Below are 14843 nucleotides of genomic sequence, written 5' to 3'. Positions count from 1 at the left end.
ATGTCCCAAAGTCTGTTTCACAAGATTTTCCACTTTGGTAAGAATAAAACTGACATGAACAACTGATACTTTTGGCATGAAATGGTCTAATTTCTCAGTAAGGCAGCAAATATCAACACTAACTACCACTGAAAAACATCAGTATCTGCCGTAAGCTTCTGGGTGGGTAGGACCACTGCTGAAAACATTAGGGACTAAAGGGTGCTCATCATGGAAAACACAAGGAGGAAATACCCGGACACAAAGCAGAAGCCTGTAGGTCTGTAATCTATTTAACACAGACAGCGTTCGGAAAGCCTGGTAGCTGTATGTAATGGAGAAAGTGGAGCCTAATGTCCTTACCAGGTGACTGTAGCCCAGGCCTCCCTCGGGTGGACGAGGACTGGTGCCTCTCTTCACCCTCTGTTGCTCACTCTTGGCCGGCCAGGTGGGGAACATGGATGGGTCGATGGGCAACGGCGTCTCGCGGAAGTACTCGTGCTTGAGCCCTTCGCCCGATAAAATCCTCTTACTGGGGCAGTAGGTGAGGAATCTGCAAAACAGATGATGGCTGAATTTATATGGAGATGCTCATGCACTTTCAGCGATATGTTATTAAAGAAGCACAGGTAACCACGCAGCTTGGATTGTCGTGTGGGCTTTAATTCTTTAGACAGAGACGTGTGTGTGTAGAGTCATCAACTGCGAAACCTGATTTTTAAACTTTTTTTGGTAAAAAAAAAAAAAAAAAAGGTCATCTGGGTCAGATCCCTGGGTGGCTGCTCTCATCTCCAATTTTTTCCACAATTCAAATAAGTTTTTCTAACCAATCAGGGCTTTAAAGGAGGGATTAAGGAGAGGCGAAGTCCCTCCGCTTCAGGTGGACCACTGTGGGACCTTATATCAGAAAAAATATGTAGATTAGAGAGAAATAATTTTCTGATCCCATCTAAATTGTGCCATGAATTACACCTATAAAGTTTGTCATTTTAAAGATAGTTTTGCATGTCAAAAAAGTCGCTGTTTGTCGTAAAACTGTTGACGTAACATCATACCTTTCTCTCTGACTAAAGCTGTGATGCCTGTGTGTTTTATAATGGGATGTATTCACACAAGCAACGGCTCTTGCTTATTCTTTCGCTCTCTAGCTGATACAAAAGACCAGGAGCTGTTGGATAAAACCCGTCAGGTAAGATAATGTTACGATTGTGTGTGGAACGAGAAGAGTGATATAGTTAACTAAGTGGTTTCAAACAAAACTAAACAGTACCACGACAAACTGCAACTCTTGACTAAAAAAAATATGTTTTAAATTAACAAACATCATCGTTGTGTACTTCATGGTACACTACAAGTAGGATCAAAAAGTTATTTGTTTGTTGCTGTGGTCCCATGGGGGACACTAGAAGGGGAAGGTACGCCTCATGCCTCTCTATGATGGCATCACCTTTCTGCTCTGGAGTCAGAAAAATAGTGACTACAAAATGGCCAAAAAAAGATGCGAGCAGAGATGATGCTGACAAAGCTGCTTCTATGTCGACAAAAAAGGATGTTACCAAGACAGATGTTCTGCCCCCTGATGGTTCTGACTGATGGGAAACTTTTGAGGACATTCGAAGGCTGAAAATGCACCAGCTGAGTTTTAATTTAGTTTAATAGGACGTAATTGCAGGCAGAGTATCCTCGCCTCCATGTGCAGAAATCCCCATACAGGCCTAGTGGTGTAACTTTGAATCAGCTGTATTAACTAAACACTTAGGCAGACAATCTGGACACAAGATACAGGCCTGACATGAGGGGCCAGTGGGTTTGTGCAAGGAGTCCTAATTGGTTATGACAGGATCAACACAGCATAATGGGGAGCTGCTCATTGTGATAATTGGCTTTCTAGCTGTGTCTGATTAGAATCTTCCATGTGTGAGCAGGGGCACTGCGGTAAATGATTAAAACCAGCCTGAAAAGATTTTACTGAAAAAAACTGTCTTTGTTTTTCAGCGGGAGGAATCCCTGAGAAGGGTAACTGGCTGGGATTGGACTAATACCTGCTTTCTGACACATGGGGCCAATACTGGCACTGGAAGGGACAATCATCCACTTGCATCAACATCATTGTTTTTGTTTTGGAATTCCAAAAATGTGCGCTCTTCCTGCACCTGTGAACTTCCTCTTCCTCAGCACCCCCAGGACCTAAGAGCCCTGCTGGTTTTAATTCAAGCCATAAAGACTTGTTTATAGCTGGGATATGAACCAGCAGTCGTCTAGGTCTTGAGGCCCAGGATATTATCTGGCTGTACATATTGTGGCACTTCCCATAGTAAAGTAGTGAATAGAGCAAGTTCAAAAATCCCTTCTCAGGTTGGATGCGAAAGGCTCCAATCCTAAAACACTTTACTACACAGGGGGTGTGACATTCTAACCACTCTGTGATGTCGACCTGCCAAACTACACCTCTGAACTTTTCCTACGCTGCTCTGTCTCAAGCCTTCCAAACCGCACTTCTCTACGTGTTGACCTCCTGAGGTCTGAATCTGTCCCTGGGTAAACGCCTCGTGAGTCTTCTGACAGCTGGAAGGTTTCAGCTGCACTGGACAGGTGCCAAACTTCCACTGAACCGTGATCCCTCCACAGTGGACATGCTGTTGCCATCCTCTGCAGCTGTGAGGTAACCCAGCAGTATGGTTTTCATTTACAGGTGTACGCAAAAGGCTCTGTGGGTGGGTGAGGATCTGAGAGGAGAGCTGAAACGCTCGCCTCTGCTCTTTGCAGCTGCTAAACAATGCTGATCTTCAGAATGTGCACCGGAGAATTATGAAGCCATTACTCCCTGTGTGAAAATGATTTTCCGTATTAAATGTGTGTTTTGTAAAACATTTTCCTGTAGTGTGGAGCATCACCATGGTGAGCGTGTGTGTGTGAAACGGAACAAGGGGATGGAACGGGACTGCTGCTGAGGCATGTTGATGAATTACCACTCCGCTACCGTTGTCATGTTTTAAGTCGGCTTGCCAGAAATGCACTGACTGAATAAAAAGAGCTGGAAAGAGTAACAGAACTTGACAGGGTAGCAATGGGTTCATCCAAGTAAGGCAATTTCCACTGTAGGAGTCATGCTGATTGTTACTGATTAGTGGCAGATATTTGCCTTTCACTGATATTAGTCTGTGTTGTATCAAAGAGGGGATAGGAAATAATGCAACGTGTGTGGGGACATATTTTTAACCAATGGAGAAATTGTCAAACAATTTCGACTAATAATAAGACCATTAAAACCAATGATTCCAAGCTTATGTTTTCAATACTCGTCATTTCTTCCTAATTTACTGGAACAAATACTCTATGGTGTGTTCATCGTGCCTTGGCAACTATACTGGTTTGTCAAGAACACACAGTTAACTATACACAGTGCACACAGCTACAGTTGGAATAACTGACTGTACTGAAGATGCAGTGCAGCCTGTTTGAGGTGTAATGTTGTGTGTTTAGAGTAAGACAGCCTTTAAGAATCCTACTTGTTCATGAGGTCAAAGCCTTGATCTGAGAGCAGCGCTCCAAAGCGCTTTCGCAGGTTGTTGTAGGGATACTCTGTGAAAGTCATCTTCTTCACAGCGGGCAGCTCACTGTAGCCGGGCCAGATCTTCTCGCTGGGTGACCCCAGATCCTACAGACAACACACACACATACACACACAAGTCAGCAGCCGGCATATTGTTAGTACAAGGAGAGATAGACATGAAATATTCCCACTTTGTCAAAAGTCAACATCCACCACAGACACGTGGCAATAAACCAGTCTTAAGTACATTTCAATACCTTAACACATAACTGGCAAAGACTGTAGGAGAGGCCTGAGTGCAGCAGTCCACACAGCTGTCATGTTTTATCTGACAATAATGGAAGGAGTCTCTGTACGTATGTCTGTCCCTTAATTTTCTTGACAGCCATTCATGTGATTGACCTCACACTTGGCAGGAGTGCTGCTGAGGAACCAAGAAGTGCAGTGTTGAGTGCAAGCCCTTGAAATCTTCAGGACATATTTATTAGAAGTGATGCACACACAGTGTTAAGTATTGAGAGGGGACCTTACTTTCAAGCATCAGAAATACAACCTTCTGAATGAACGCTTTTGTTCCCAGAGATGGCCCGGTCCCAAACAGCTAGCTGTTAGCAAATGATGTGTATACTCCCAAGAAGCGCAGTGTCTAGTGTAAAGTTGTTTGGAAAGCTGCAAGTTGCAACACAGGAGGCCAAGGGACCAACCTGTTCCACACAGGTACATTCTGAACTGGCATATAACCAATGTAGACAATAAGCAGGGACAGCCAAAGGTTGACCAGTGACCAATCTTTAGTAGTCTCTGTGTTCAGCTCTCAGTACTTTTGGAGCATCTACCTCAATATCTGTGGTTTGGAGTTTAATACACTCCACAGTTCCTGTTTGTGCGTTCACACATCAACCTTATTTTACTCCTTACTGATTGCTTTCAGCCGGATCAGAGCTGCTACAAACTGAACCTCCTGCTGTTCCCTCTTCACACTAAAAGTTTTCCACTTGCAAACAGACGGGTTGCTTTTACAGTTAATTAGCACTGATGCTCTTCAATAAAACAGCTGTTATCAACCAGACATGGACACATTCTGGGCTAATTGGTCAGTGAATCCGATTTCAATATTGCAGAGAGGAATAGTACAAACTGAAAAGGGCTGCAGGCGACAGTCTAGTTTGTGACACCTAAAATACGTCACCAAGGTAAACAGGTTTACCTTACTAGGCTGTGCTCTGGAAAAACAATCATGAAAGCTCAACTATCTCCCCTACTATGGAAAAATCCTATATGGTGATCGTCTCAGTTTCATAATAACTTCATCAGCTGGGTTAACATCCACCAACAGCTCCACCCTGTGGTGTACTACAGGACTCCACGCTGACTCCTCTGACAGACGACACACTCAAAGATTTAAAGGCTGTAAACAGAAGAGCTTTACCCATTATGGTGAGGTTTTCCTTCATTTTAAACGAGCAAATAAGGGCATTTACCTTAAAAATCTTGTTAATTTGGTCGATTTCAGATTTTCCAGGGAAGAGAGGTTTCTGGGTGAGGAGCTCGCCAAATATGCAGCCCACTGACCACATGTCCACAGCTGTGGAGTACTCCTGCGGAGAGAAGAGCAAACACAGTGGCAGTCCGCAGAAACACAAAGTAGACAGTCTGCCTGGCAAGCTTTACGTTGGAGTCTGTTTCGTGTGTGTGAACGTGGATGTGCTCTGATGGGCTGCTGGACTGCGAATGTCTGGCTGTAAGTCATATATCGTAAAACTCAAATAGTGTTTCAGTGGTATTTGGTATCCTATAAACTATTCTCCTCTTGGAAATAAATCTTTGGTTAAATCAAATCAATCAAGATGATGTAACCGCGTGTCTGAAAAATACATCACCTTAGTATGTGTAGTTTCAGTTATTGCAAGGTATTTCATCTGGTTCCTGTGAAGTGTGGTGTGAACTTGAATTCTCACCTTGGCTCCAAGCAGCAGCTCTGGTGATCGGTACCACAGGGTCACCACGACAGGGGTGTAGGGCTTCAGGGGGGAACCGTACTCTCGGGCCAAACCAAAGTCGCCAATCTACAGTGAAGGACAGTTGGCTCGCATTAACAACACTACATTTCATTTTGAGTGAAAGAACAATACCTCAGCATTAAAATGACGCCTTAAAAGGTGATTATTCCATAAATCTTCCAACGTCTCAAAGGAGATCGAATGAACATATACTTGGGTGCGGCACGGTACAGCATAGTCATACTGGATTTGAAAAATTACAAGATGCAGTGTGATTCATATTTTCTATTGTCAGCTTGCATAAAATTCACACTGACTGTCTGTAAAAGCAACGTTTATTTACACACGGACGCCGTCTGCGCTTTGTTTTGCCAGAAATTCATGCTCTAATTGACCTTTAGTAATCATGTGTTGTTTGTGGAACTGTGCTGTATTGCTGCAAGCTCAGGAGAAAGTTTTACATCATCAGAAGATGGATTAAAAGAACCCCTTTTACGAGTTTCTGTACTCGTAAAAATGGGTCAATTTTTAAGCAGAAAATGTGATTTTATTTATTTGAAGGTTAGGCTTTTTGTTAGCCCCCTTTAAATCCAATTCTTTAAGTAATATTTAATCAAGTCATAATTCCAGGATTGGAAGTGCCCTTAAAGGGACAGTTCGGGCTTTTTGAAGTGGGGCTGTATATATGTATATCCCCAGTCATACATACAGAAGTTCTGTGATTGGGAAAATGCATCTAGTATCATTCAAAAGGCCTCGCTGTTATCAATTAATCTGTGATGTTTATTGCATTTCAACCAAACAAATGTTCTCTGTCTCTACCTTGTTTACTTCAATTAATGATTTCCTACATTTCCTAGAAAGCCAGTCAGCAACTCCCAGAAATATGGACATTTTGAACTTTCAATCAAAAGTTCAACCGTGTTGACATATGATTATATTTGCCTGATCAACAAACGAATATTTAGCTGAAAACAACTTGTACTTGCTGTGGACTGGCTGCTCTCAAGGACCCCAGTTAGAGTACTTATTGCCAAGGTAACAACTAATTATCTAGCCTCTGAAGTTGGCAGGACCTGAGTTAGAAGTCCAAGCATACCTTGAGGATACCCTTGTGGCTCAGCAGCAGGTTAGACGTCTTCAGGTCACGATGCAGAATCCAGTTATCGTGGAGATGTCGGACACCTTGCAGCAGCTGAATCATCAGAGTCTTTACTTCACCTGAGAGAGAAACATAATGCTTTAACGGAGCTGTGGCGAGGCAGAAGATTTAATGCTTAACCCATAAACAACGAGACACAGAGATGGACCAGAGCTCAACAATGTCTCACTTTACCTGGCAGGAAGGGCTGCTTCATGGTTTCCATCAGACTCTTCAGGTCATGTTCTACATAGTTCATCACGATGTAGATCTTGTCCATGTTACTTCCAACAACTATTTCCTAATATAAAAATAAAAAAACAGGGTTAGATTTCCATAAAAGCCAAGTAAAGTGTTAAATGAAGAAGGAGTTTTCAAGTTCTCTCACCCTCACTGTGACGATGTTTTGGTGCTGAGCTTTGAGGATTGTGTTGATTTCTCTTAAAGAGGTGATGGGGAAGCCCTCCTTCTCCTTCTCCATCTTCAACCTTTTCAAGGCCACAATTTCATCTGCAAACATGAGACCGCAATTATTGTTTCACCAATGAACACATATGAGAACCCCAAAAGCAAATGGAGCGACATGCTTATTTTCATACCCGTCTTTTTGTCCTTGGCTCTGTACACCACACCGTAGGTTCCCTCTTCTATTCTGTTCAAGCACTGGAATTCCTCAACACTGCGACAACCCTGAAAACAATAAAATTGGAGACCTCAACATACTAGCTTGCATCACATGATTACATTGTGGCTAAGCTGGATGAATAATTGCGTTGTTTGTACCAACCTGTAAAGCAGGCAGATATTTGGGCAGCTCCTTCTTCAGCTCCACAGGTGAAATCGGGGGCGAGTCTGGGATGTAGTTCTCTTCTGGGGTAGGGGGGCCAGAGTGAGTTTGAGACTGAGGCGTGGGGTCACCCTCTCCTGCATCCTCCTCTTCCTCCTCCTCTTCTTCCTCCATGTCCTCACCACTCTCCTCTGAGTCATGATCGAAACGGGACTCCGGCACTGTGAGGTGAGGGGTGAAGTCAGTTTAGTGTTGGTAAGTGCTTTTGAGCTGCTAGAATTTAGACACAGAGAGGTCAAAATAATAGCAACACCTTTAGTATGAATAACAACTTGGGCTTGATGACCTCATCAGGGTCATGTTTCGTATGAACAAGGGGCCGGTCACTGTTCAGATCTGAACTATCCCTTTAGGACTTCATTATTTTAAGGTGTTGCCCAGTGTTAGTCCCTGTATTCCTCACATCAGTTTCTAGTTCTGTGTTTTGAACTTTTAGTGGCTGGGCTACATTCTTGTTTGTATTTGGATCACAGATCGCTCCATCGAGAACCCTGCAGAGATGAATCCTGGCGAGGCGATCTGTTAACCTTCAAAAGAAGAATTATTTATAAATCTGCCAAATATTCAGCAGACAAGCCAAACTTTTACTGACCCAAATGTGATTTATGGGTTCTCTCAACTGGCCATGCAATGTTCCCATCTAAAATGGTTTCCAGACATTAACTGTTTACATTTTTTTTTTTTTACAGCATTCAACACAAATAATTACAACTTGTTCAAGCTGCAGGACATCTGCATCATGAGAGTGATTTATCAAGTATTCCTTTAGATGACTTTCCAAGTTCAGGAACATGTCAAACTGCTAACACTGTTTCTTTACAGACATTATAAGTGGCATGTTCACTCACCTGCGGGTATGTGATTGAGATTTCCATTTTCTCTCTCCTCTTCAAAGTCTTCCACTGACTGCTCGTCCTCACTCACGTCCTCTGAAAGGGAGGAAGTCACCATGTCAAACACGTAATGTCGTGTAACTGGACCTGACACAGCAACTTAAGTCCCAATAGTTATAGTAGTGGTTTTTGACAGTTTTACCTGCACTCTGCTCAGATCTTCCTGAACCCGAAACAGACTCCTCCTCTTCGCCCTCACTCTGGCTGCTGGACTCCTCTTCGTCATCATCATCCTCTTCGTCAGAGCCTGATCCTGATGCTAGACAGGGTGAAGAAGATATAAGAACAATGTTTAAAAAATAGTTGGTCCATTCCTATGATACTTCTGATCCACCTATCTCTTCTTGTACAGTTCAAAGCTATAATGATTAACATAAGTGAGTGATTACACTCATTTCAGCTTCCTGATTATTATCAAAAGTGAAAATGTCCTACTAAAGAAGTCAGGCCTCCCGGGAGTGTTAACTATTTACAGTGGACAATAGGGCTGCCACAACTAGTCGACTAATCGATGACTAATCGACTATTAAAATAATCTGTGACTATTTTAGTAGTCGACTAATCGGTTTGAGTCATTTTTCATAGAAAAGTACTATAAAAGTACCCCAAAATACTCTTACTGCAGCTTCTTACGTTCAGATATTGGCAGCTTTACACACTCTCCCGTGACAGTGCACTAAAACCCTTTGGCGTGAGTACGAAACAAGACATTAGATGACGTAATTTTGGGGTTTGAGCGAGACAGACCGACATTTTTCAACATTCTAACACATTTTTCGATGAAATGATTAGTCGACTAATCGAAGAAATAATCGACAGATTAGTCGACAATGAAAATAATCGTTAGTGGCAGCCCTAGTGGACAACCAAAGTTACATAACCATTTACCGATGGAGGATTCTCCTGAGCTGGTCTTCCTTTCACTATCACTGATGTCCTGGAGGTCTGCGAGCAGGTCTTTGCCCTCTGGCTTCTCCTCCTTCAATGCTGCGGACAAAACTCAGTGTGAGTTATTCTGAAATGTATGAAACAATGATGATCTTGGGGAAAGTGAGTCGGTGGGATTATAATTAATACATTAATAAACTCACTTCCACTTTTCCGTGGTTCGCTGTGTTCCGATCTGTCCCGGGGAGTGCGGACGGGACTTCGGCTGCGGTGACTTTGTTTTGACTTGTCCTCATACTCATCAGGTAGCATGCGGTGGTGAGACGGCACTGTGGACAGGAAAGTCTATTATTCAAGTTGAAATTAAAAGAAAAACACTAGTTAGCTAGTTACCAACAGCATGCTAAGTCAGTGTGTCTTCAGGTGTTATCGCCACCTCAAACCTTACGTTGCATTTCCCCAAAACACCATGTTTACAGGCTGCAGGCTAGATGCAGATGTATGTGTAATAGCTCCAGATCATGCGCAAGGCATTTTACAGTGAACTGCTTCAACAACTAACGTTATGTCGCACATATGACGGGCTGGCTTTTCTCTCTTTGTTGGGTACTACTACCCAGTCGGTGTTACACCGTCAGGGCCTCACCAGTATGACATGCCCACTTTTCAGTGAACAGATCAAATTCCTCCCAAAGTTATATCCCACCTGCCAATCCTGGTTCATCAGAGACATGTCACAATACTGAAGCTAGATACTCTCAAAATGCCGTTTCAATTGAACTTTAGTGTGCAGATATAGCATCAGCATACACAAGGTTTATAATAAACACAATCCTTGTGATTAATTATAGAACAGAAACAGTGGCTGCTTTGGATTTTGAGCTTCAAGAAATCATTGAACATTTTGGATAATATTAACTGCTTTCTTTCCAAGAGTGAGACAAGAAGATGTCAACTACGGAACTGGAAGCAAGACATGTTTAGCATAGCGTAGCATAAAGACAGACGGCAAGAGGAAAACAGCTAGCTTGTCTCAAGGTGACAAAACCTGCAGGTTGTCCAGCTGGTGATTATGTTCATTCACTGACCTTCTCGGCGACTGTCTCGCTCTTTGCGTCGCTCCTCAGCCCTCCTCTCCCGATCCTTCAACTCCCGTTGCTCTTTCTGCTGTTCCCGGAGCTTTCGGTCCCGTTCACGCTGGCGCTCCTGCTGTTCCAGCCGGTCCCTGTGGTCCAAAAAAAACCCAGGAGAGTCCAATCGGGGTCTGTCCAGACAACCAAAAGTCCAATCTTGTCAATGCTTTCATATTTTTACTTTACGTTGTCAAAACTGGTCTTACTCAAACACACAGGTACAAGTCACAGTTACAGTTACGGCAGTAGCTCAGTCCGTAGGGACTTGGCTTGGGAACTGGAGGGTCGCCGGTTCAAGTCCACGCCCAGACTAAAAATATGGAGCGTGGACTGGTAGCTGGAGAGGTGCCAGTTCACCTCCTGGGCACTACCGAGGTGCCACTGAGCAAGGCACCAAACCCCCCCCACCATTCCAGGTGCCTGTCCATGGGCAGCCCCCTCACTCACTAACAATTATTGTTTTGTGTAACTGCAGATATGTTCAGTAATCACATCTACATCTAAATATACAGGGCAGTAGCTCTAGCTTTGTGAGAAAATGAAAAATATTTTTATGTTGCAACATCTTGGCAAGTTGAATACTTACTCCCAAAAAAACAAACAAAACAAACAAACAGATGTTGGCATATATTTATCACAGTTAAGTGACAAAAGAATCAACACTACTGTGTCTGAATTCATCAAAGATAATCTAACATACAGTGCCTTTCTAGGGTTGATGCTCACCTCTCTCTGCGTGAATGAGCTCTGGCCTCTACCCTTCGTTTCTGCCTCTCCCAGTCTCGTCGGGCTTTGTCTTCCTCCCACTGCCGCTTCCTGCGATCATTCTCTCGCTCCTTTTCTTTGTCTTTGGGTCGTACATGTTTCCCTGCTGTAGACGAAAAAAGCCATTAGTGAAAGCAGGTCCTACAAAATAGTTCCAAACATGTTGTATTCAGCTATAAAACACGTTTGTGTTCATGTGTTTTACTCCCACACCTCCTTCAGCAGAGTGACTGCGATGACGTCTTTTATCTTTTCTTTTCTCTTCCTTTCTGTGGTGAGACTTGTCTTTCCTTGCTATTTGCTGTGGAGGCTTGATTGCTAATGATTCATCTTCTTCACCCCTGCAGAAATGTAAAGAAAACACTGAGACTCTAAACTGCCAGCAACACTATGTGGCGTATCATTTTGAAGACCATGACATATGTACATACTTTGAAGTTCCACCACTAGATTCATACTATGTCAACTGTGAAATGCACTCATATTTTTTTTCCTACAACTGCAAGTACCTGTCCTCTGTTGAGTCCTCCCGTGTGTACGGGGAATTACGAATTGTTATTTCCATCCTTTGATCCCGTAGTTCTCCTTCCTCCGGAGTATCTCGTTTGGCTTCCCGATCATCCGACTGTGGAACAAGGCCCTGTGTGAACTGTGCAAGACAAGAAGAGCAGACTATGTGGTTAAAGTTAAGGAAACATCATGAAACACCACAACAGTTTCTCTGTGTATATCTTGCTCCAAAGGCTTTTTAAGCAGCATTTAGAGAATGGTTAATTAAAACTCTTGTATAAAAGGACAGAATAATAATGAATATAACAAACGCAACGAGAATATTTATAGATACTAGGATTACAAGACTATCAAGAATAAAATCTTTGTTTTCAAGTCTTTAATTTTTCTTCAATTTGCCATTATAATTATTTATTTTCGAAGTTACCTTGGTGGTTTTTGATAAAAAACAAAAAAACAAACAAACAATGAAATCAAATAAAACTGATAGCTAGGATAAGGGTGACTCTTGATTGCTTTCAACACTGCACAAACAAGTAAAGGTCATATGCGTCTTACATGAGCTTTGAGATACTTTACATTTTTCTGGCGCTTGGGATCTGTTCTCTCTTCTAATTCTCTTCTGCGTTTCTTCTCCTGTAGGATTTCGTCAAGAGTTTTTACTTTCCAGGATTCCTTTTCGTCCCCCATCAGCGTCCACTCTCCACCGCCTGCTCCACATCACACAACCACATACGCACAAATGTTTGTTACATGTCATTTCAATTCAGAATTAAATTCATTTGAATCATAAAGAGTTAGACTTATACAGTTATAAGAGATCTGTAACAGAAAAGAGCCTGCCACCTGTTGGTCACTGTTTCTTCAAGTTATCTTGCATTTTTCTTTTAAGTAAGCTGTTTATGTAAGTTGTCAAAATAAGACCACTTATAAATTATACTAGTAGAAGCGTATACTTTTCCTCATTGTTACAGTCTGCTTTAACACCTCAAGTTTATTTCCTTGGTCCAGGGGAAATTAAAACTTCGCAGAATTGACATTCAAAATATAGGATTTTGAGGCCTTGCTGTAAATCAGCAATTATATAACAACCACAGAGTGATATAACATCTTCAACTACAAATTCACATTCACGACCCGTTCTGCATATACCAGTGCAGCAGGCAGCAATGATTTTTGATACAAAGCTTAATTAACTCATCACAGGCCTGTTATTCCCAGGGCTGTCACCCTGAAACACATTCCAGTTTTAAACACTACTACTGCCAACACAGTCAAATGAACCACAAATACATCAACGCATATGAATAATAAATGAATGGACTGAGGTCATATACCTATGTTTTTAGTAAGGTCTTACTTGTGGCATCCAATTATCGATACGACGCATCGGTAACGTTATGCCCGTTAGCGGTTAGCAAACGTTAATAGGCCAGTTGACGTTAATTGTTTCCGAATAAACCAGTGACTAGATTTTATGGTACCAGCAAACAAAACGCAGTGGTTGATGAGTTCATTAATTCTAAAGTTACAACCAGCTGACCGTTGTGAGTCCAGCGGTTGGTGCTAATACATTAGCTCGCTAACGTTAGCTAGCTAAAACTAGCATGGTCGACTGTTGCTAAACAACTTCTGTAGCTAACTACATGATTTAAAAAGGAATAGTTGGTACAGCTGGTAGAGCTACAACATGGAGAACCTATGGCGGTGTCCGCAGCTGTGCTTAAAAGCCTTAGTACAGAAAACAATGAAATGAGAAAGCGAGCAGGTGGAATGGTTGGACAAACCTGAAGTATGCGCAGCGGTATTATGGCACACCGGAAGTCTCAACGCAGTCTCAACGCAGTCTCAACGTCCGTCTGTAAAACTTCCGATGTGAAACAAAGACTTCCTCACATAAAATAAAATAAAATGAAATGAAATAAAATAAAAACAAAATCATAAAATCAAATAAAATCAAAATAAATAAACACAAATCAAGGGCATCCTGGTAAAATACTAAGCACATCTCATGCTGGTTAAAGTAGTTTGCTGTGGGTTCATTAAAAAAAAAAACAGGATCAAGAGTAGCGGTTTTTATGTTTTTTCATGGTCACAGCAACAGAGGAGGCCTCAAACGTTCTCAAAAGACCCAAATCGTTCAAGCAGGGCTGTTTCAAGACACTCTGGGGGCCCCAGGCAAGGCACCACGTTTCTCCTCTGACACATCACATGTGTGCCGCCCATGCCGCCACGGCTCGGCTGTTCAGGTATTTCTGGGCAGTCATGAAATAAACAAAGAGGAAATTACTGGACCTGGAGCTGGACTTCTCCGTCGCCGGTAAGCCGTTGCCGTATTTGACAGAAATACTGCGTTCAAGGATAGATTTTAAACCTCCTCTGAAGAACAAGTGATTTCTTTGATGAAATAGCACCACCATGTGGTCCGTTATGAAGCACTTTCTTTTTTTAACTGTCTCATGGATTTTGCTGCTGCTCATCATGTCCTCCACCCTGTCTTTTCTTGGCTGAGGCTGGGTGTTGAGTGCCAGCCCAGCAAGGACAGGAGGAGGACGTGGAGGTGGGGGTGGTGGAGGGTTGGGTGTATCTGCCAATTTTTTCATTTATGGCTGCTCAGAGAGTGAAAATCAGCTCTTTTTAATTACAAAATATGTGATCAGTTAGGAAACTATGATGCTTTGTCTTGGATTTAACTACGAAGCAACATATTGAGTTGTTATATTTTGGACCAACTACAACATCAAAATGCTGCTTAGTGCATCAATAATAATACTCCAACATAATGTATACAATAATACAAAAAGGAGCAATCTGTGTAATGAGTGCTTTTATGGTTACATTTCTGTGCAGTGACATCTGAGTGCAGCTAGGACATTTACTTATATAATGAAGTATTTTCACCATGTGGTGTAAATTTATATAAACTTATTGTAGTGTGTAGGTCTACAGACAGTTTTGAACTACTTAAGTATTTCTGTCGTCTGCTACGTTATATTTTGATTCCTCCACATTTCTTATTCCTCAAAATCTATTCAACAGCTCTAGTTACAAGTAACTTTGCAGATGGAGTTTGGTGACCTTTCAACCTGAGGTATAGTGCACCAGAACTTAAAACTCCTGCGTGATTATATGGC

At 42.2% G+C, this 14843-nt stretch overlaps 1 protein-coding gene across 3 annotated transcripts in view; it reads right to left on the bottom strand.

The window, feature by feature from the left end:
- The window catches only part of cdk11b (cyclin-dependent kinase 11B), a 91730-nt gene that overhangs the window by 877 nt on the left and 76010 nt on the right, over positions 1-14843 (bottom strand). Inside the window, exons 1-19 of one of the 3 annotated variants that reach the window (XM_050066022.1) lie at positions 13497-13585; positions 12289-12419; positions 11709-11848; positions 11413-11540; positions 11161-11305; positions 10390-10565; positions 9505-9630; positions 9302-9400; positions 8556-8672; positions 8369-8449; positions 7461-7681; positions 7273-7363; positions 7062-7183; positions 6869-6974; positions 6632-6753; positions 5491-5598; positions 5014-5130; positions 3489-3637; positions 343-532 (exon numbers count right to left, since the gene is read on the bottom strand). In XM_050066022.1, the coding sequence (XP_049921979.1) occupies positions 343-532; positions 3489-3637; positions 5014-5130; positions 5491-5598; positions 6632-6753; positions 6869-6974; positions 7062-7183; positions 7273-7363; positions 7461-7681; positions 8369-8449; positions 8556-8672; positions 9302-9400; positions 9505-9630; positions 10390-10565; positions 11161-11305; positions 11413-11540; positions 11709-11848; positions 12289-12399 (2349 nt within the window). In that variant the 5' untranslated portion in view covers positions 12400-12419; positions 13497-13585. Of the gene's footprint in view, positions 1-342; positions 533-3488; positions 3638-5013; positions 5131-5490; positions 5599-6631; positions 6754-6868; positions 6975-7061; positions 7184-7272; positions 7364-7460; positions 7682-8368; positions 8450-8555; positions 8673-9301; positions 9401-9504; positions 9631-10389; positions 10566-11160; positions 11306-11412; positions 11541-11708; positions 11849-12288; positions 12423-13496; positions 13586-14843 lie in introns of those variants that run through there. The other 2 variants (XM_050066024.1, XM_050066023.1) reach the window with 2 other exon arrangements.

The sequence above is a fragment of the Epinephelus moara genome, chromosome 16 (genome assembly GCF_006386435.1).
Source record: "Epinephelus moara isolate mb chromosome 16, YSFRI_EMoa_1.0, whole genome shotgun sequence".
Taxonomy (NCBI): domain Eukaryota; kingdom Metazoa; phylum Chordata; class Actinopteri; order Perciformes; family Serranidae; genus Epinephelus; species Epinephelus moara.
This window is presented reverse-complemented; position numbering and strand designations above follow the sequence as displayed.